Source organism: Marmota flaviventris, chromosome 7, assembly GCF_047511675.1.
Source record: "Marmota flaviventris isolate mMarFla1 chromosome 7, mMarFla1.hap1, whole genome shotgun sequence".
Lineage (NCBI taxonomy): Eukaryota > Metazoa > Chordata > Mammalia > Rodentia > Sciuridae > Marmota > Marmota flaviventris.
In genome coordinates this window covers 141,347,958-141,371,763 of record NC_092504.1, presented here as the reverse complement: position 1 = coordinate 141,371,763, position 23,806 = coordinate 141,347,958, and the positions used below count along the sequence as shown (strand labels likewise).

Genomic DNA, 23,806 nt, shown 5'->3' with positions numbered 1-23,806 from the left:
TCTATACATATATGTTTTTACAATTCAGCTGGCAAGAAGACAGAACAGTCTAGTCTGGAAGACCAACAAAAAGATAACATCCATGGATTCCCAGGCTAAACACTGGCTAATACTGAGTAGGTCTATATATTAGTTTATTTCTAAACCCACTACATCAATAACCCTATCTGACAAGAAGCAAAACCTCAGGTGTATATTTCTTATGGTTCTATGCTGAGCCTTGAAAAAGTAAGGAGATGGAATAGGAATCATGTAACCATGACACTGCCTTATAGTCTCTGGATGTTCTCAATATAAAAGTTGCACTCCCATAACCAGACCACAGAGAAACTTAACTATAGGGTTCTGTAGAACCAAACATGCCCTTCTTAACACCAGTGTCCCAGCCAAAGAAGGTCTCTGCGATAGAACCAACTCTTAGGACCACCCACACTGTTAATCCTCAGAGTATCACCCTGTCCCTGTGAAAAGTCTCCAGTATCTAGTCTTTATTCACGGCCTCTGTCTGAATCCTCCTTCAAGTACGTACAACTCAGCACTCCATCCGATTGATGGGATTTCTAGCTCCTTCTTGTGTCAAGGCATTTTAGGAGGGTATTATGGCTAAAAGGCATCGACCTCTAATAATAAAATTCTATCCATTTTTAATAATCAGTCTTCCAACAGGAGAGTCCCACGAAGGTAGCTGGTCTCCTAGTGATACAACACATACCACTGATTCAGAGTTCACTGACTTTTACAGTATGCACAGACTGACACGTGTGAATAAAACTTACGCAGGTAAGGCTCTAGTATAGGTGGAGCAAAGAGGCAGGGAGCCAGTTAAGCTACTTAAAGTCTGAGGTAGGCAATGTCAAACATGAGTGCAGATTTTACCCTGTAAGCAATCAGAAGGGTTCCAGGGGAGGGAAGGGGTTACAGGTCTACTGCTGAAAGGTGACTCTGGCCACAATGTGAAGGAGACTCTGGAAAGACACACAGGCCAGAAACTAAAACCAGTAATGAAGTGCTTAAGACATAAAGGTGTGAAACAACGAGGGGCAGGATTAAGGCAAATGGTGAAATGGAAATGAGAAGATACCACAAAGCCATTAAAAAGCAATTGCAGAGAGCAGAATTCAAAGATGAGAAAGAATAATGAAAAGAATAATTCAAATTCAGCTTAAGAGCATTACTTTTGGTGTTCATGACAATGACTTAATCATGGAAAAGGGATCTTCAATATTTTCAGAGTAGCTAATCTCAAAAACATGTAGCTCTTTAAAAATACTTCATTTCAAAATAATTAAAACTAAAGTACATTATAATCACTGTCATAAGTACTAATATTTACTATAAATTTACTATGTTCCATGAACTGTTCGAAGCACTTCATGTGTATTAACTAAGCTATGTAAAATGTCAAAGAAGCACTGATTTACAATGAGGACTTCAAAGTTGTAATTTAAAGATTCACACAAAACCAAATTTAGGGAAGATCACCATCAAGCACCCAGTATCTCAATTTCTTTGCTAAAAGTAACTGAAGTGATTGACATATAAAGGCACTAAATCAGTCACTCATTCATTCAACCAACATTCATTAAGTTCCTACAATGAGTTTATGGCTTAATTGAGGAGCTAAAGCAAGAAAAAAAATCATAACAATAAAGAGAAGGCCATAAATGAAACAAAGATTCCTTTCTAGTAAAGGAATTAACCCTGAACAACAATGAGTTAATAACTGTGTTCAATCATTTAGAATAGCTGAATCAATATGCTTCTACTATTGTCTCAGGCATTAATCAACAGTAACTTTGATACTTGTGTTCAAAGATGCAGGAGTGGGAGGGGGTAGCAAATAAAAGGCAGAATAATTCCAGAGTCTGAGAGAAAGCCTGGGGTATCTTAGCACCCAGTTAGACAAGGAGAAAGCTAATACACTAGAAGAGAAAAAATCTGAGTATAAGGGGCTGCTTTAAAAAAAAAAAAAAAAAACAGGCAAGTACAACAGCGTGCAGGAAGGGAAATTTTGGAATCATATGAGAAGTGGAATCGGAAAAGGAAATTCAGGTTCCAAGATTTCACAGAAAAAATTCCAAAGTTCAAACTGCCAATCAAAAGACTAATCAGAATTTTGACAAGTAGAGAAGTCATAATTCTTATTTGTCCAAGACAATTCATCCTTCACAAACACATTAAGATTCTAAATACTTAATATCAAATCCCTATGCTCGGATGCAATGGAATCCTCCAGTGTTCACAACTTTCTAACAAGCTGTCATTCTGCCTGTGGAAATATACCATTTTTCCTTATAGAATCTTTTATGATTTCAACCAAGCTCAAAAGAACAAATCTGTTAAAATCTTTTGAATGGCAATTTTACCAATTTTTTCAATTAGAAATATAAAGTACTATGGACTAATTTGTTTTAAACCAAACTTATGACCCAGCACTGTTATAAAAGGTCGCAGACAAAGGCACCAAGGGTCTGGGAAGGTCCCAAGGTAACTAGGACCGCAAGGACAAGAGAGCACCAAAGGAAGTGAGCAAGAGAAGCCCAACACATGGCACCACTTTCCCACCCAGGTGTTTCAAAATACACCTTTTTAAAGAAAATAAAGAGTACCTGGCACTCACAGAGTAGAGGAGCACCAAAGTCTAGAGTTCAGGGGCATCTAGGAGGAGGAATCTCAGTAAACATACTTTACTTTTCCAACTAGAATAGAGGAGAAACACGTCATCCCTCAACCCTGGTTTGACTAAGGTGATGGGTCCCTACCCTAACTGCCTGTATAAACAAAAATTAATTATATCAGGAAGATTACAACATCATAGTTAATTAGTTCAGGAATAAAAGAAATTATGAAGAAGCTTAACATCATACAAATACTCAGCCAACAACTTTTTATATACAATTATATTTTATACAAACTCCATCCAAATAATCAGTTATGCAATCCAGAAGTTATTTGGTGAAGCTAAAGAAACAGGAGACAGAGGTGGGTGTGAAAGGGCACTGAGGCTGGCAAAAGAAGGGAGTAAGAATCTGCTATGGTCTAAATGTTTGTGTTCTCTCAAAACCCATGCTAGAATTTAATCCCCGATGAGAAATTATGTGGAAGGGTGGGTTTTGGGAAATGATCCAGTCATGAGGGCACAGCCCTTATGAATGAGATCCGTACCTTTGTAAGAGAGGCCCCAGAGAGGGCTCTCCTTTCTTCCACCACAAAAAGATACACTGAAAAAGAGGACCATCTATGAACTAGGAAGAACCCTTATCACTGAATAAACCAGCACCTTTACCTTGGACTTCCTGAACTGCAGGAATCTCAGTAAACATACTTTTACAGAATTGTAAGAAATAAACTTGTTGCTCATAAGTCATCCCCATCCTATGGTATTCCTCCCCAGCAGCCTAAAGAGACTGCAACAGACTCCAAGCCAGATGGCGAGGGAGTCCATGAACATTGCGGCACACTGCAGCTCCACCTGATAAAACATCAGAGAAGAGTGGCAGTGGCCAGGGGTAGGGTGAGAAGGATGTCAAGGAAGGGCCACAAGGACGAGTAGAACAGGATGAGAACAGGCTTGTGAAAGGATGGCCTCCTGATGGGCCAAGAATCACATCCTGGGGAGAAGCAGCCCAGCACAGGCTGCAAAGCCACTGGAGTGAAGAGCAGTAAGAAAGGAGTCGGTGACAGCACCCTGACACCCGCAGAACCTAATAGGGGAAGGAGCACGTCCACAGAGAGAGAACAGGGACAGGCAGCAAATGTGATCTTATCCAGAAGGACTCACAGATTACAGCTGCCAAGTTTTCACTACTAAAGAGGTGAGCTGCAAATAGAAAAAGGAAATCAGAAAGAATTTCATTGTAATGAAATGGAGACGGTACAAATTCAAGTATAAAGTTCAAATAAATGAAAGGAAAAAATCTTGACCCACAGGCATAGAAATACTGGAGATGGGAAAAAAGGTTCAAATACAAACATACCCAGAAATAATAGAGTGACAAAACAGCATACATGTCTTAAAACCACATATTATAAATTTTTCAAAAATAAAGATATTAAAATCATTAAGAATTAAAAGTCATAATACATGAAATGAAAAATGCACCAAATGAGCTCACAGCAAACATTACTTAAGAAGAGAAATACCAACAAATCTTAAGGCAGAACAACCACTCAAGCCAAAGCGCACACACAAAAAATGAGAGCACATGGCCTCTGGGATCTGTAACAGCACCACAATGTCTAAGATACCATAATTCGACATCCAGACAACAGTGAAAGGAGACAGGTTAAAAATATACATTTGGTTTTTATATATATACACACACACATAAAAAAATATATATATATGGGTTTCTAAAAACTGGACACAGTGGCACACACCTGTAATCCCAGTGGATTGGGAGGCTGAGGCAGGAAGATCATGAGTTCAAAGCCAGCTTCTGCAATTTAAGCAAGGCCCTAAGCAACTCAATGAGACCCTGTTTCTAAATAAAGCATTAAAAAGGGCTGGGAATGTGGCTCAGTGGTTAAGCACCCTTGGGTTCAATCCCTGGTACCAAAAAAACAAAACAAACACAGATCCAAAAACACCTCAATGAACCCTACTAAGTAAACCACAGCAAGTATGTAATGATTGCTAAAATCCAGTAATAAAGAGAACATCATAAATCAAAGGACATATGTTATATGCAAATAAAGACTCTACTGACAAGGGAAGCCAATGACAATGGAATGAAAATGCAAAAGTGCTGTAAGAACAAAGAAAGCTGTCAAGCTAAAATGGTATATCCTGAAACACTGAAGGTAAAGGAAAGACACCATCGGATAACCCAAGCTGGGAACCTGGGGCCAGAGCACCTCCACTACAAGGGGCTTCAGAGAAAGTTCCAAAGCCCGATGTGCATTTGTGACAAATGGAAATCCAAATCTATATAAAGAAATAAAGTGTCTTGGAAATAATCAACATGTGGGGAAATAAAGAGAAACCACCTTTTTAATTAATTTCTTTAAAAAATAATTGACTAAAATGAAAGTAATAACAACACATTGTAGAGTAGAAGTTGTGTGCAGAGGTAAAACATAGATGCATATAGCAAAGGAAAGAAATGTATATTGATGTGTGAGAAACAGAAAGTCTGGTGGTCCATTTTCAGAATATACTATTTAGCATTAAATGCAAAATTGGGATATAAGATCCAATCATAGCCATTTTAACTACAGCCCTTCCCTCTGCCTGCCCCAATGTTAAAATTAGCTAATCACGTAAATTTTAACCCCAAACTACTCCTATCAGAGCACAGGGCAGTGCTATATTAGGGAAAAACCCCTCATTCTTTAACTGTCTGAACTGACTCCAGCATGATCCACAGTGCCTCTGGCCTGACACAGATGTTCCACGTTCTCGTTTACTAGAGCAATGACATCCATGTCGCCGTTTTCAGAGCTCTGTCTTGTTCGAGCTCATGGTTTTTGTGATGAATTCACATTGGATCCTGTGTATCTAAATTAATATTTTGTTCCAATCAGTTTTTCTCTAACTAGTTTTTAGCCCTCTATTCTGCTCTGCCTGCTGTCTTTACTCAGAGCTCAAGTATTCAAGGAAAAGCTAAAAATCTTTTATCCTGTTGGTTTTTATATGTAATCATACACACCAGTGTACTGTATGTTGTGTCTACATATGTGTTTTTGTCTATATATTGTTTACATGTTACCAAATCTGGCATATAGATAAATAAGAGCTCATAAAAAGGATCCAAATGCTTTTTTGTTCACATGACTTAAACCTTTCAGAAAGAGTTCAATTTAAATTGGTTCAATAGATAAAAGATGTCTTTAAAATTACTAACCCACACGTTTTTCTAGGTGGCCAATCAAGAAAACATTGGTTTTACAAAATATGTGAAGTGCAATGTCTACTGCTTTTAAGGATTTTTCTTGGGCAGGAAAACTGACTTAAACTGTTAATTACACTTGTCTGATACCCTGGTTTCCATGGATAACCTAAGTTTAAAAATGTGTAAACAAGTTTTAATATAAATAGAATTAATCTTCATAAATGTGTTAGAAAATACATCTAATTAATTTGCAAAGTTAAATATTAAAACAGCCACTGCTAGATATGAATGCAAGTACTCTTGGTTTCTTGAATACTGTAAGACAATACACTTGGGTCTATTAAATGTGTTTAAGTTTTTGGTAAATGAGAAAACAGACTCCTATTTCTGGGTCTTCACTGAAAGCAAGGTTATTAAGACTTAAAAATCTAACAGGTTTAATTCCATATACAAACAGTACAAAAGTTTCAGCTATTTTAAAGTTCTATGAAAAAGAAAAACAACTCTACCTTATTAAAAAGGATTTGTTTAAATTCAGAAATTTAATTAGGATTGTTTCAGAATATAAGTTTAAGAAAGGGTCTAAAACTAGAATATTGATATTAAAAAGTTATAAATATAAAAATATATTTTAATATGAAGATTCAGAAGGAATGGCAAAGTATATTCTTATGTTAAAGATGAAAGGCGACAAAACCAAGGATGTAAACAATTCGTAGAATGTTTAAGTAAGCTGCAAAAGGATTGTAGAAGGTAAATTTTAAAAAATTCATGTATATGATTAAGTTGGATATAATCAGCACGAAGTTATTCACAAGCTTTTTTTTCTAAGGATAACCTTTAATATGCTAATTCTTTAGGTTTAAAAACAAGAGGGGCTCCTTAAAACATTGATCTGCTCTTATCCATCAAAATATGTCTATTTCTGATCATCATCAACACTATTTTCTAAACTTATATAAGAGATTTAAAGTTACACTTTTGACTTTTGTCAGTGTTGCTAACATATGCAGACCTGTGATTATACTTACCCTACACTATGGATTTAAATTTTTCTTTTAAAAGTTAAACTTAGTTAATATAAAGACATCAGTGTAATTTTAATACTAATAATTATGGTCTTTTTTTTTTTTTTTTTTTTTTTTTTTGCTATATTAGATGTATTCATGTTCTCCAAGTATACAAGTCTTTTAAAATGTAAAGCTTAGGAGAGCACTTTACCAAGCTGGTGTTCTCCAAATTAAACTTATCTGCAGAGTTAGTCTCTTTCAGACTTGTATACAAATAACAAATTTAGCTGGGTATTTATTTATGTCATCTAATGTTTTATAATTGGATAAAAACAACCTGTCATTAATAAGTGATATATAAAAATTTTGTGTTACTCATACATTGGGATGGTAATTTAAATATATGTTTGAAAGGTAATCAGGAGAGCCTGATTTACTTAAAGGCTGACAATATGACAGGGAAACATTGTGCTCCCTTTTCCACAGAAAGAAACTTAAAAGCTCTGTTAGCTTTTGTTTGATTTGTGTTTCAGATGTAATACTGTATTATGTTAACTGATAGTCATACAGACTTGGGAACCAATATATGAAAATTTTGTAAAATTATATTTAAGAGAAAAAAGATCAACTTCAGAAATAAAACACTTTACTAAAATTAGTCAAGAGTCCCACCTCACCTGAGAACTTCATTTTGTATTTTCCTTGTAAAATGTTATAACTGTTACCTGTTAGTGTTTGCAGCAGCACTTCCTCTAACAGAACAAAGTGAGTTAACTTGAGATAATAAGCCATCACCTGTAGTACAGACAGGATATAATGCTTGGAACAGTGGTCTACTTTTCTTTGAAAATAGCCCTTACTGCTTTGCCATTGCAACTTATTTCTTTCTCTTCCTCTCTCCCTTCTCCCTAATCTTGAGGGAAATAAAATTACTTTTTGTTCCCCATCCTAGGCAGAATGATCTATCCTTGAGCACACATGCACCACAGCAAGAAAGTAATTCAGCCTTGTGAATGGCACCAGAAGATCTCAGAAATGACCTAAATCTCCCTAAATTAACAAGTGAATTACAACTTCAGACAGAGAACATGTAGAATGTAGCCTTTGATTCCCCCCATTGAGAGAATCAGCCTCTGGGACAGGTGTTCCCTGTGTTTCTCCTTTGCTAGCAAAGCAAAATGAAACTTCTTTTCTCAAAACCATATCTTTGATATTGGATTGGCATGGGGAGCAAGAATCAAGCTTTCAGTAACAAGCTAACTTCCAGTAGTAATACTCCAATTAAATGGAAGGAGTAACACACTTAATAGACACTGAAGTTAAATTATAGACATTGAATTATAGACACTGAAGTTAAAACCCAGGCAAGAGAGTAAAAGGGTTAAGGAAAAAGCAGTCAATATTTTGGCCTTGTGCTCTAAGTGTGATAGCAGGAGCAAATGTGACTCCATTTTGTTTTATGACTTCATCCTGTAAAACAACCATGCCAAGTAGAAGGGTCAGGACTGGGGCAGGATGTTCTTCTCCTTTTGCTATAGAAACCTTTAAGAACATGGAACTACCTAATGGGGTACTGTTTCTGTAACTAGGGTAATGGGGCTCTGTTTTTGTAACTGGGGTGACTGGGCTAACTGTGATTGGTTAGGCTTCCCGCTGCTTGACTGCACTCTCCAGCTTCTGTAACCTGGCTTGCTTGCATTGGCTGGACCCCTGAACATTCCTTTTGCGGTTTTCAGGCTTATAAGAAGCGCCCTTGAAATTGTTCGGGGCTGATCAGGGGAACAGCTTTATGTTCTGGTCAGCCGCCACCGGTGTGCTTCAATAAAGGCTTGATTCGATTATATGTGAGTGGTCTGGAAGTCAGTTTATGAAACCCCGCATGAAGCTTAAACTATAACATAAGGTCAGCCAGGATTCATCAAAGGATGGGACCTCTCCAAGGGCCCTGCAACTCTAGTGAGTCACCTGACCTCCCAAACAGGAGACCAAGAAGACCCCAGGAAACAGGAAGCCAACCAGTGCACATTCTGCAAACAGGAGGGTCACTGGACAGGGAAATGTCCCTGATGCTTCTAAAGGAAGCTACATGTAGTCAGCAAGACCCTCACCCATCCTGGCAGATGGCACAATTGGTAGAGAAAAAGCTAAAGGAGCCAAGAAGCTTCTCAAAATTTCCTGACAAATCTCAGCTGACTTTTAACAACAGAGAGGAAAAGGGTCAATTTTGACCAACTTGTTCTTAAATACCTGGCAGGAGAGTATAACTAAAACTATTTTTGGTTATATATGTTATATATGTGACTATATATTTAAAAGATAAGACAATAGTTCTTTTAATGTAACTTAAGATGTACATTTGTGTCAGTCCTCCTAAAAGTAAGTAAAACTAGGAAGTTATAAAAGAAGGGTTTTGGGACAGAAGTGCCTTATAAAAACCACAAAAAGCTCTCTCAGAGTGACAAGTTTGTGCTGTGCCAAGTTGAAACCTATTTGTATGTGTGCATGCATGTGGGTGGGTTCCTGATATGATTATTATGAGCTGCTGCTCAGACTCCTCTCTGAGTTTGCAATTCATCGCTTCCAGCCTGGCGACTTGATTTAATCGAGACCTGGGAAGAAGACAAGCGTCAGCAGAGCTGAAAAGGACCTCACCCAGTGCTCCTGATCAGCGGGATGGCTATCAAAACTCCTTAAAAGGGGGGAACTCATTACTGTGAGTGGTTTCCACCTCAGAAAGTTAACAGGTGCAGGACGGACGGCAATACCAAGGGCACAAGGACAAAAACGAAAATGACACCAAAAGATATAAAGAGAAAAAGTGGGGACTTGTGAGAAATGGAAAGTCTGGTGGTCCATTATCAGAAAATAGTATTTAATCTTAAATGCAAAATTGGGATGTAAGATCCAATCGCAGCCATTTTAACTATAGTCTTTCTCTTTGTCCTCCCCAATTTTAAAGTCGTCCAATTGTGTAGACTATGACCCCGGGCGTCTCCTCTCAGAGCAGGGTTGGTGTTGTATTAGAGATAAAAACAGGTGGAGTGTGTCCCAAGTGGGCTTGCCTTCCAGACTTTGTTCAGTAGCACACCCTTCTGCAAAAATAAAGTTTGCCTTGCCGAGTAATTTTTGAACACATGCCTGATTTCTTATGGCATCCCAATATTTCTAACAGATGTGAGAATCTTACACTAAAAATTGATAAGAGTATTGTTTGAAAATGCCTATGTATAAGTTCTTGAGCAGGAATTTTTTTAAAAAGTAAAACTAAGAGGCTTAGTTACTAAAATAACAAGGAAAATAAAACAAGAGTACCAAAATTAACCCAAAAGAAGAGAAGGAAAAGAAAAACAAAAAAACAGAAGCCAGACCAAAATGACAGGCATAAGAAAGCCTTTTAAAAATTATAAACATGCCCAGTGAAGCAAAATGGTCTTCTTTTTAAGTATGCAAAGATGATTTATTGTGAGGTTTACAATCACAAAAAATTGGGAACAACTTGAAAGTTCCTCATGGAAGGTAAACTAAATTCAGTTCATCCTTACAACGGAATACTATGCAGCCATCAAGATTAACGAGGTAAGAGAGACGGAATGGTGTTACAGAAATATTAGCTTTAAAAAGTAGGTAATAGGGCTGGGGATGTGGCTCAAGCGGTAGCGCGCTCGCCTGGCGTGCTGCGCCCCAGGTTCGATCCTCAACACCACATACAAACAAAGATGTTGTGTCCGCCGAAAACTAAAAAATAAATATTTTTTTTAAAAAAGTAGGTAATAAAGTAGGATATATGGTCTCATTTTCATTTAAAAAATATATAAATCTATATAAAGGCATAAAAAAAGATAAGAGATACAGTTACCAAGGCATTAAAAGTGATAATTTTGAAATATTAGAGTTTTGGTGATTTAAATTTCTTTTGTGCTTATTTTCTATTTTCACATGACATAAAGAATGTCAGTGTGTGCAATATCTGTTCCTCAAAAGAGAGCAGTATAGTTGCAGAGCGTAACCAGGGCTAGGTAGACAAGATGTCTCCTTCAACACTGGAAGACCTGGAACGTACTGGTAACGAGGTGACAAGACTATTCCAGCATGTTCCTGCTGTGACAGCTGCATGGTATGAAGAGACTCTCTACTTCCAGGGTTCCTTGAATGCACTCAGAGTCTTCTTCCTAGAGTGTATGACCACATTCTTAGCTTGGGCTAAGAACTGGCAGATGTCCAGCAGCAGATGATGGCTGGGATGGAGATCTCAGTGACTCTTTCAGAGATGCCAAAGTGAAGACAGCCACCATCATGGGGAGGGTCAAGAGCAAGTTACTGATATCTTGTAGAACTGGTGGGCCCACGACCAACAGCCACCCAGCCAGCAGCTCCAGCCAGCCCACAGCTGTTTGGGAGCTCACAGGATCTCACTGGTAGCCGAACAATTTCAATGCAAACACCTTAGCAAACTGCAGCAACAGGGCTTTCCTCTGCTGTGACACAAGAGCCGAGATCTGCGAGAGCTTGGCCAACCCGTGAGCGCAAAGAAGCCACCCAGCAGGACGCACAGGGCTCAGAGCTCTGGACCCTCACAAAATGATCTTTAAAATGGTTTCTGCACACTGTTTCTATGGACTGAATGTTCCCACAGTTCACCTACTGAAATCCTAACAATGCTATCAGGAGAGAGGGGCTGTGGGGAGGAGTGATCAAGTCACCAGGGTGGACTCTACTAAATGCAGGTGTCTTTGTAAGAGGACATGCAGAGCCGGAGCTTTCTCTGACTCCACCACCTAAGAAACTCCAAGTCAGCCACTTGAAAACCAAGTGCCAGCCCCCTGGTCTCAGACTTTCCAGTCTCCAGAGTTGTGAGAAAGATACCGCTCTTGTTAAAGCCACTGGATTTCTGTTACAAAGGCCTGAATCAAAACAATGAGCACTTCAAAAAGGTTAAAATATGATAAAATGTAACAAACACACAGGTTAGAACACAGAGGATCAGGGTTAAAGAAAAATCAACAAAAACCAGTAAAGGATGAGAAGAGCACCCCAAAGTTCAAGTTGACAAAATCCTGCTGCCCCAAGGGCACTGTCACTCATTATGTTTAATTAAGATAAGGCATCAGATAGCATCAACACAGGAATCCCTAAGTAATAACAGAGGCAATTTTATCTTTCTGCCTGACATTTTTATTAACCGAAGACAACTAACAATTTTTAGAAGCTGTTTCAGATAATAGATTAGACATTGTCTAAAAATTGATAATGAGGTTAAGTGGGGCCAGATGTATGAAATGGGCTATTATAAAAATCTAAAATGACGTTACCTATCATTTAAGGTATTTCCACCTCTCAGGCTGAAATCTAGCAATAATAACTAGGCTAGGGAATACATGAACAAAGCTGCCAAGTAGTTGCAAGGAAACTACTCAGAACAGTGTTTTTGAAGATGAAATGTATTCATAATTAGTTTATCAACCATCTGTACATTGGTATTTAAATTGTCTCTAAGCAATTATGCTTACATAATAAAATCCACTAAACTTATTTCTCCCCAAATATACTATAGACTTCATGAATCCAACTTCATCACTATGATTCAATTATCTCAACTTCTTAAATAATCCAGCCCTCAAGCAGATTTAGCTTGAATAAAGACAGGTAGGCATGGCAGCACACATCTATGATCCCCTCCCAGCACACCAGGGGGCTAAGGTGGGAGGACCACAAGTTCAAGGCCAGTCTCAGAACTTAGAGAGATCCTGTCTCAAAACAAAAGGGGGCAGGGGGATAGAGGTATAATTCAGTGGTAAAGTGGTCCTTGTTTCAATCTCCAATACAAACAACAACAAACAATAAAATCTTAGCTATGCTGAGGCACAATGTTCTTGTTTTTTTTAAAGGATCTTGAAAATAGTAGCAAAATTTAATACCAACTCAATTTACAAGCTTATTTTCAGAAACAGGATAGACTGTGTACGGGGATGGGCAATGTAAATCAACCTAGGCATTTCCCACACAATGCAGACCACGCGGGATGAAGTGTTAAGAATCACACATACACTTCGGGCTCTGGGGGCCTATAATTTCTGGGGTACATGTAACTACTTCTAGGTACATGTACACTAGGTAAACTCTTGTATATATACATGAGGAAACATGCACAAAAATACTGAAGCAAGGTTCATGACATAAAAATAATCCTGGAAATCTCTTTTAAAATGCATTAATATAAAATAAACATATAAATTATAACGTCCTCACAGATGGAGTATTAGGACACAAGACTCTGAATGGAAGACTACACAACAAAGGAAGAGGCTCCGAGCAAGGAGACCAGCAAGGAAGCTATCATATAGACTCAAACACTGCATAAAACAGCTCTAGCCAAGACTGAGTGTTCTCAAAATCCAGACAAATGTTTTAAAGTTAATGCAACAGTTGCAATTTTTTCCCACTGATTACTAAGATCATTCTGCATAGTTTCACCTTGCAAAATCATTTTTACAGCCCTGCACTATAGTGGGAAGCAAGGACTGCCCCCATTCCTAATGCAAGTGTGGAACTACACATCTACCTAAAAGGACCATGGCATAGAATTAAGGAAATGAGTAAAACAAGGATCAGTCACAGCCAATAAAATAACTTTTAGATAATTAGATAAAATAACCTTTAGATAATTAATTTTATTGGAGGTGGGATATGGTAAGAAATTTTTATGCTGATTTTATTTAGTTTAGAGCAACTAATTAGGCAAGTTATGGCCTGACAAAGATCTGAAGGGACACTGCTGGTGTCACTGTTTTGATTATATTGCATGCTAACTCTGTATTGTTTTTGTTCTCATAACTAATCTCTACAAAGTTATACAGTGAAGACATTTCTTTAAGCAGGCAATATAATTCAAGGGAAATACACTGCTTTGTAATCATACAGTCTTAACTGAAGGGAAAAGGCCAGAGAACATGAGAAATGGTCATCACTCTCTACAGACTGGTTCTATAGAAGAGGAATGACTTAATGTCAATGCTAGAAAGTAAAAGATTACAGTTACTTCATGATTTCTTCTTTGCTAAGTATAATGTAACTGATCTTGGCATTTTTAGTACAAAAAATAATATCGTTTAAAAATCCAGTGTACAGACTTCATATTCTGTTGGAAATATGAAAATAGAGCAAATAGCCTGAACCAATTAAAGAACGACTGCTCCACTCCCACAGCAGTGGACTACAGGACGCTTAGTGGCAACGCTTTGTTTCTCCAAAACAAAGACCAAAAACCAAAAAGAGAGAGAGAGAGAAGAAAATCAAAAAGATCTGAAAATTTAACCTGATAATTTAGCACTGTGAAAAAAAATCTGGGCTGAAATAATTTGAGTCCAGAGTTACCAACAAGTGATGGCAGTGATAAAAGACCATGGTGGGGCCCCTTGAAAAGATTTTTTTCTGCACTCTTGCTGATGAACCTTAAAGCAATCCAGGTAGCTAACTGTTATGTGGCACTGGTCTAGAATCTAACAAGTCAGAGCAATTTCATCAATAAGGAAGGTTATTTTTAGTTAAAAGTTCAAGTTGCTACAAATCACTGTATTCTGAAACAGATTTGCAGAAGTTTACATTCAGTGTCAAGATATACACAATATTCTACTCTGCCACTAAGAGAACACTTAACAGAGCATAGATGTGCTAACACATTTTTTGTTCCCTCTGAGGTTTTCATTTCTTAAAACCAGAAGGGAGCAACGATTAGCATATGCCAATTTTATGAAATCTTGCTAAATGTTTAATATATATTATCCCTGGTCCTGTTTGGCTATGGTCTGAGTGTGTCCCCAGGGTTCATGTGGAGGCACTTAGTGTGGCAATGCTGAGAGACAGAGACGGTGGGCCCTTTAAGAGGTAGGGCCTGCTGGGAGGCACACAGGTGTCTAAGAGAGCTGCCCTCAGAGGGATTAAGTAGCTAGCTCTCCTGGCATCACTGAGCTCTTTGGGAGTGAGCTCTTGTAAGAATGAGCCCAGTCTCTAAATCACTCTCTGGACCTCCTTTCCATAATGTAATCTCACTCTCATTCTGATGCCACATAGATCCTTACCAGAATCCAAACCAAAAGGCCACCCAATCTTGAACTTTCAGTCTCCAAAACTGAGCTAAGTAATTTTCTCATCTTTTAAGTTAGCCTGCTCTGGGTATTTTGTTATAGAAACAAAAAAGGAAATAATACAATCTCTTTTATTGCTTGTAATAGCCCTCTGAGTGGTATATTATCATAATTTTATTTTTAAAAAATTAAGTGAAAAGAGTGAATTAATGTATCCAAAGTCACACAATTTAATTTTAATAAATGATGGAACTGAAATTCAAATTTCTTAATTTTAAATTTGGCAGTTAGAGGAACTGCCCCAAATGCTTAGCGACCATCACGGTAAAAAGCAAAAGATTAAAAATTAATAAGCCTTGTGACACTATTCAAAGAATGTATTAGTAAAAGGGCTTTAGGAGTCAGTCTAACCTACCTCATTTAAAACCTGATGCAAACAAAAGGGTAAAAAAGCAGAATAATAACGTGCCAAAAGTCCTAGAACAAATTCAACTGCATAAAAGATGATAAAAATGCAGGATTTGGGCCTCCAGATCAAGTACTCTTTCTATAAATCATGCTGTCCTGTTTGTTCCAAGTCCTTAAAAGAAAAGGTAAATGCCTTATTATAATTGTAAAAGTACCAGCAATTCAAATTCAAAGGTACTAATGGTGAGCAATGAAATTTTTTCAAAACAGATGCCTGTATGGGTTAATTTGAAGATAAAAATTTTACTAATATTTTTTACCACCAAGGGACCCATTTATGTGTAACTTTAAGGTTCAGATGAATATAGCCTGGCCCATGAGTCGCACATTTGTTCATAAGTTGTTTACCTCCTTAAAATTAATCATAAATGCCTACAATAAAGTTGGTAAATCTACATAAAAGATTTACTTTCCAATTTTGCTTTCCTAAATCCACAGTAAGTTAGTTGTGCCACGAGGTACCTCCAAGCTTACGTGCACTTCACTGACATGAGTGAGCAAGAGAAACTGCCAGGATCAAACTCTACAAACTGGCTCATTTGGGAACAGTGTTACTTTCAGCATCCCAAAGCCAAGATTTCCAGTGTTCAAGTTTACAAAACAATAAAAATATCATAAATATACGTGAAAATATTTGCCCAGCTGCTCCATTAACCTAATGAGAACTAAACCTGACTCACCTTCTGTGAGAACCAGACCTGACTCACCTTTTACTGTGTTTCATTCTAAGACACCCCATCAGTCACAAATTCAAGGACCATATAATATTTACACCTCATGCTCTTGCAATCTTACCCCTTTAATCACCACTGGGTTCTTTCCAGGCTTCCCAAGGGCTTTTTAAATGTGTCTGACACCTGCCTAGTACTTTTGGCTAGTACAATTCAAATCAAGTTTTTATAAGTTCTGAAATGTCTGGGGAGGGCAAGTTAACCTGAGTGTTAACTATGGTTAAACGTTAGGGAATACACTCATAAAAACCCAAACTCACTTGAGATACAATTACTTATACAGTAACATGAGTAAAGGATCTTGAAAATTAATAAGAAAAAAAAAAAAAAGTACACCCTCAGCACATGGAGAAGGCCATTCTGGGAAAACACTTCAAAGAATTTGAAAACAGGAATCAAATCCGAGTCAAGAAATGCAGCAGAAAAGCAAAATCCCTAAAAAGTGAGAGGACTTGGCAGAGAAGGAAACAGAATTCAAGCTGTTCTCAAAAAACAGTATAATAAAACCTTCCCCACAATTCATTCATTTAGAGGGGGAAAAAAGTGACATGTTTCTTCAGAACTCCACTGTAGGTGCCACTATGGCTCTCGCAGAGCATGCCATCAAGTGTGAGTGTGCAAGGGCGCGCGCGCGCGCGCACACACACACACACACACACTCTGACCACTCCCACACTCTCACTCTTCCTTATCAACTTCTCTGCAGAACCTCCAAGCCTGGTTTTTAATGTCAAGATTTCTCCTGAGCGACAAGCCTATGTACACCAACTCCTTTTAGCTACATCTACCCTCTGCCCAGAGGCATTCTCAAACCCAACTTGTCTAAATCCCAATTCAGCATCTGTTCTCATGTCTAAATCCCAATTCACCTCTAACCTGCTTCTCTTCCTCTCCAGAGTAGGTTGCTTTCATTTGTCAATTACTGAAAGTAAAATTTTAATCACCTTTGACCCTCTCCCTTTCTCATTTCTCACATACAATCAATAATCAAGAACTGTAGATTCTGAAGGTTACCATTTCATGACATTAATTGTTTAGGTAAATGTCTCCCTCACTAAATTATGAACTGACAGCAAGGAGGCCACCCAATATGTGTTTATTTACCACATATGGAACTCAGCACACAGGAAGTCCTTAATTCTTAATTCTCTTGTCACAATTTTAAAACAATTATAAATATTTTCAAAGTGTTACAAGCATGAAATTATAATATTTATTCCAGCTATAATTAATTTTCAAAGAGAAGCTAAAACACAAAACGTCACTAGTTTCTGTCAGCTAATTTTTCCATGAACAAGAAATTAAACAATAAAACTTTCTTCCTTATAAATTTCTTATAAGTCTAAAAGCATTCTTCTCTTTCTAAATCTAAGTCTTGAAAGATTCCAATGCCAAATATCATTACTATAATTCTTACCCTTTTATCTAAATGGAATATTCTCAAGTCAAGACACCCTCTTTTACATATTAGTTTTATCAACTGATATAAGCCAAACTCAAAAAATAATAATTTATTAACATACACAGTGTAAACATATACTACCCCAACTCTAAACTGGCCGCTTGCACACATAAATAACAATGCCAAATTTAAGTAACTCTTTAGTAACTATGCAAAACTAACAATGGCATATTAACTATTCCATTTGTCCCAAGAACCACCAGTTCACTATTAGTCAGTTTGTAATAGCCATTCAAAGTGATAAAGTTAAGTATCCCTCTTTATTTAACACTGATGCCAATAACAATCAATTAATGCAAATGAGACACATAAGACAACACTAGTTGGAGAAAATAAGGGAATTTTCAAAGTTAAAACAAATCAAAAAACTTAAGGAAATTAAAGAGACACTAAAAAAGTTTCCGAATCTAGATGGGTCCAAATGGCAATAGCCCTACAGGAAGAGGATGCAGAGCTGGGATGCACAAAAGCCTAAAAGAGAACCCCATTCCTGGTTAGATCCAATGAGAAACTGCACAAGGGAAAGAAAAAGTGGCCCAACCACCAAGGAAAGAGTGTCTAGTGCTGGGGTCTAGGTTTGAGGACAGAACTAACTTATGCTGTTAGAGGTTTCAACCAAAAACAAGCAGCTCAGGGCAGCCCCCACCCCCATTCCCCCCAAGTCCTCCCCAGGCTTTTCTCAGAAAGGCACCTAGAAGACCAAGGAAGGAGGATGGGTGGGAGAGTTCTGTGCCATAGCTCTCATTCGGGAGTCCCCGCCCTCCCCAGGACCCTTCTCCTGTAGCCCAGGCATCTGCTTGCTGCTGCACACCACTCAAGAGCTGGCCTTTCAGCTTCCTCATCTCCCTGAATGTCCACATCACTGGATCTGTGATAATGACCTCAAAACATTTTTTCTCTAATTAGTAGACTTTATTTCGTAATAAAGTACAAGCTTTACAGAAGAATTGAGCAAACAGCACAAAGAGCTCCAATGCCCCTGTGCATGCTGTTTCCTCTATTATCAGTCACTTACATTATATCTGCTCAAATTAATGAACCAAGACTGATACATTCTGATTAAAGTCCACAGCTTTTTCAGTTTTCCTTAGTTTTGACCTAATATCCTTCCTGTTGTTGTCCAGGACCCTATCCAGGAGACCCTAACTTTACATGTTACCTACCATACCTTTACAGCTACTGTGACTCCTTGGACTCCTCTTGGCTATGACTGTTCCTCAGACTTTCCCTTTTTGATAAACCTTGACAGCTTAGAGGAACACTGGTAAGGTATTTACAGCATATCCTTCAACAGTGATTTGCTTAAGTTTTTCTGATGGTCAGACAGGCTTTTGTTTTGTTTATAAAATGAGTTTAGTTTAATAGCACTTGTGTTTCATAAATATGATTGCAAATGCTTTAGAGAAGAGGCAAAACTGTGAATTACAAGACTTGAGAATAGCCCTCATTAAAACTGATGAAAGTTCAGCAACTGACATAAGTTATTTTTACTGCGTACAGCATTTTATTTTTTTGTTGTTGTTGTTGGGGGAAGTCACGGAAGTGCCATCCTCACACGCCTCAGGGCGTGTGCTGTCAGCTGGGGAGGTGCCTGTCAGTTCTCCCTTCTGTGAAGCAGTTCTTCCCTCCCTGTTCACGCTGGATTCTTTGCTAGACCATTAAGCACAACTGACACTGAAGAAATGGTGAGTTATGCCCACCAAAAGTTTTTGCTCACTGCCTTTTATTAACATAATCCTCTCCAAAACCCATAACATACCAATATCACACACTGTCATACACATTATAGAAAACAGACACAGAGAACTTAGTTTAAGGTTAAAAAGCTAGAAAGTACTAGGCTCAGGAAGCAAATGAAAGCCACCTGAACCCTGGCCTAGTGCTCTTTTCACTGTGATACACGGAAGCTCAAGGACATCAATTACATACTCACAGGACTTTTCCACACCACTTATTCAGTGATAACTTATTATTACTATTATTATTATTATTATTATTATTATTATTATTCAGTGATAACTTATAACTTATTCAGAGTGATAACTCTTTCTTGTGAACTCAATCAACTTACTTCTCTTACTTCTAGACCAAAGTCATGCTATTTTTTTCAGTCTTCTCTGTCCTAGAGAAACAAAATTATTTTTCAAACTGGTCCTCAGAAGCATCTTTCTACTCTGTCCTATAGAAACGACCTAAACTACAATCCCCAATAAGGTAGTATAATTAATGAAATAGCACTAGATTCTAGTTACAGGTTAAAAATTAAAAAAAAAAAAAAAAATTAAAAGAGAATATAAATACAATGGATCTTGACATCTTGAGTTTGAGTTCTGAGAACAATTTTCAGTTCCATCCACCACTACAACCTTGGAAAAGTTGCTTAATCTCAAGATCTTCTGTGTAATCCCATAACTAACCTTAAAGCATTCCGTATATAAAACAGGTGTCTGCACAGCTTTTCATTCAGAATCTGCAATTTGGAAGCTCTATAGTCTATATAACCGAAAAGCAAGCCTATCAATGAACTTGGACTTCATCTGAATTTTCCAAGTTCAGATTATCCTGTAGCTCTGATAACAGAAGGGTAGGAGACCAAGTTAAATGAATAATGGTAATTACTTTGAACTGTGCACTACTCTGAATGCACTACTCTAAATAAACTACTGAAAACATCATATACTTTGCAGAGTTCCTCTTTGAGACAAATATAGAGAAGAGGATTTCTCAAAAAAATCAACGGTATCCTAAGCTCATTACATTTCTTCCTCACTAATGCTACCAAGAAAGAACTGGATGGAAACCCCTGCCAGAGACCAAACAACTCTTCCAGAAGCAGTGATGGCTCTTCACAAAGGAGAACAGCCCAGCTATCCAAAAGCAATCAGGCTATAGGAATACTCCAGACAAAAGCAAGAGAGGAGCAGAAAAAAAAATTTCAACTGGAAAATATTCTGATGTAATGACCCAGATGACAAAATAAACTTAAGCTTATGTTAAGTGCTGAAATCTACACAAACATATCTATATATGCCAAGAATATGAGCCCACACAAGCCAAAGTGAAGTCTCCACGCAGAGTACAAATATTTTTGATCTCTACTTATAAAAGATGTATAGGGGAAGCTCAAAAGTTCTTTCAGAGACTTAAAGAAAGTAATGTTTAAAATCAATCAAAATGCTTTATCTTGGCTGAAAGGTGATCACCACTGGGGAAAGGATCAGTTTTTCCTTTCAATATGTCTAGAGTACTTTTGTTTCCCAATTGGACAGGAAATTCTACTGTACATCTGTTTTGTTTTGTTTCTGATCACCTTCAAAATGTTACATTTTATTATTTTAAAGAGCTCAAAATAAATTATAACACTTGAGTCACCTTAGAAAACATCATGTATGTAATTACACCAATTTCTTTCATGTTCTCAACTTCTCATTTTGAAAATTTTAAAATATGAAGTAGAAAGCAGAGTAAAATGAATATCATTGCTGATTAAAATATCCGATACTTAGATTCAAAGCTTAAAAATACTGTTAAACTACATTGAATTCTATACTGAATAAACATCCATTCAGTCAGGCGTGGTGGCAAATGCCTGTAATAACAGCTACTCAGGAAGCTGAGGCAAAAAGACTGCCAAGTTTGAGGTCAAGCTTCAGCAATTTAGCAAGACCCTGTCTCAAATTTTTAAAAAAGACCTGAGAATGTATCTCAGTGGTACAGCACCCCTGAGTTCTATTCCTAGTACTACCTAGAAAACAAACAAACCACATTAAATAAAAAATTAATAATTAGGATAGGCCCTGATTTCTTTTTTCTTTTGGTTGTAGATGGACAGAATGCCCTTATTGTTTATTCTTATGTGGTGCTAAGAATCGAACCCAGTGCCTCATACATGCTAGACAAGCACTCTGCCACTGAGTTACAGCCCCAGCCCAAGATACAACCTGACTTCTGAGTTATGTATAAACCCAAACAATTAAGATAATTTCTTGGGTTCGGGTGTAGCTTGGTGGTAGCACTTGTGCAGAATATACAAGGCCTTGGATTTTCACTCCCAGCACAGTAAAAAAATAATAATAATACTTAATAACAACAACTTCTTAACATCATTTTTCTGTGTGTAGCCTTTTTAAAAGAATTAAAAATTTAATGAATTTTGAGTTAAAACATCACTCGTTTTAAGAACAGTGAGCAAGAAAATGCTACTTATAAGAAAATAGAAGTGCTCCTCCTTGAGATACAAGTCTAAAACCTTCAAATTAGGTCCTCATCAAATGTTTCATGTTCTACTAGACAGAAAACATTCCAATATTATCAATATAGAATTGTGGCCTACACAAAACAGGAACAGAGAAATGGAAATGACTGGATAAAGCATAGAAATGCCAGTAGAATAGCTGTGTCCATATGGTAACAGACCAGAGACAATCAAGGTATTTTGGGGATTCAAAATATCTCATCCCTGCACCCTTTAAACCCATGGCTGCTTCGCTATCCCTGATCAGTGTAAAAAGGATTACCTTTCATTGTAGTCACTCTCCAAGATCTTTCAGAACAACAGATAAAAGAAACTATGTTGAAGACATTCAGAAGGAGCAAATACATCTGAATATCATTCCACATAAATTTTAAGTCATGCCAAAACCTGAAATCAGGTTTCATGCATTCCATCTGCCAATGATTTCAATATTCTATGATAGAAAACACATTTTGTAACATGAAAAATTCCCTGGTGATATCCAAATACTTTATTCATCATGTGGCTTTTCTGAAATAAACTGATACTTAATAAATTTTGGTGGTATAATCCATAAAAATGGATTTAAGATTTTATTTATATGTATTTACTAACTGAATATATAATAATGTTATATAAAAAGAAAGATTAACATCTGGTCTGAAAGTGAAACTACATATCAAGTAAAATTATATGTCTCAGCTGACACAGGGCAATGAACAAATAAAATGTACATGTATGGGTGTAGTTCAGAATAAACCATACTATGGGGCCTGGGGTTGTGGCTCAGTGGTAGAGCACTCACCTAGCACATGCGAGGCGTTGGGTTCAATCCTCAACACCACATAAAAATGAAGAAATAAAATAAACGTATTGTATACAACTACAAATTTTTTTAAAAAAGTACTATTCTCTGACTAGAAAGGCATTTCTAAAGAATGTAGCGTTGTGGGGCTGAGACGGTAGCTCAGTGCTAGAGCACCTGCCTTGCATGTATTAGGTACTGCGTTCGATCCTTAGCACCCCATAAAAATAAATAAATAAAGATATTGTACCAACTGCAACTAAAAAAATTTTTAAAAAAAGAATATAGCATTGTGCTGGGCACGGTGGCCCACACCTGTAATCCCAAAGATTCGAGAGGCTGAGGCAGGAGGAGCACAAGTTCAAGACCATCCTCAGCAACTTAATGAGACCATAACCAATTTAGCAAGACCCTGCCTTAAAATAAAAAATAAAATGGTGCTGGGAATGTGGCTCAGTAGTTAAGCACCCCTGGGTTCAATCCTCAGTACTGCTCCCCAAAAAGAATCAAACATTTTACCATTAAAAAAAAAAAGTATCTTTTGGATTTGGAAATTCTATGTGTGTAAATGCTGAATTCATTATCTTATTTACAATTGACTCTTAAACAAAAAGTCTTTAGTATAATTACAGCAATCAAAAACAAAAGAGTAGTTTTTGGTACGCATGGGTCTAAGAAATACTGAAAATCAAGATACTGTCCACCATGATTTGCTACAGTCATATGCACCAATTTATTTCTTGTCTCTGTTCCCCTCATATTATATTGTCATCTATCTCAAATAAAAAATAAACTATTTCTTAAGCAGCAACTTTACACACTCTCCTGAGGGTAGAAGTCAGTGGAGGAGGGTGGGAAGACGATGGAAGAGAACACAGCCACTAGAAAGCTGAACACCCTACCTTTATAGCTAGAAAGTTCAGTCCACTTTCATTAGCCAAAGCCTTTGCTATCATGGTCTTAGAACATCCCGGGGGCCCGTATAGGAGAACTCCTTTAGGTGGCTGAATACCCATTCGGGTGAAAGACTCTGGATGTTTCAAGGGCCATTCCACAGCCTGTTTCAATTTTAATTTGATATTTTCCAGTCCTCCAATATCTGACCAGGACACCTGCAAAACAGAATGTTTTCCAAATGTTAATTTTGCCATGACAGAGAAACTAAGAAAAATAAAACTCAT

At 37.4% G+C, this 23,806-nt stretch overlaps 1 protein-coding gene and 1 pseudogene across 2 annotated transcripts in view; both read right to left on the bottom strand.

Moving 5' to 3' along the window:
* Window positions 1-23,806, bottom strand: part of Afg2a (AFG2 AAA ATPase homolog A) — a 271,575-nt gene that overhangs the window by 182,395 nt on the left and 65,374 nt on the right. The window contains exon 11 of one of the 2 annotated variants that reach the window (XM_027955852.2): window positions 23,528-23,737. The exons of the other annotated variant lie outside the window; for it this stretch is intronic. Coding sequence (XP_027811653.2) covers window positions 23,528-23,737 — 210 coding nt within the window. The remainder of the gene's footprint in view (window positions 1-23,527; window positions 23,738-23,806) is intronic. 2 annotated transcript variants of the gene reach the window in all.
* Window positions 10,974-18,428, bottom strand: LOC114108222 (transmembrane protein 35B pseudogene; annotated as a pseudogene).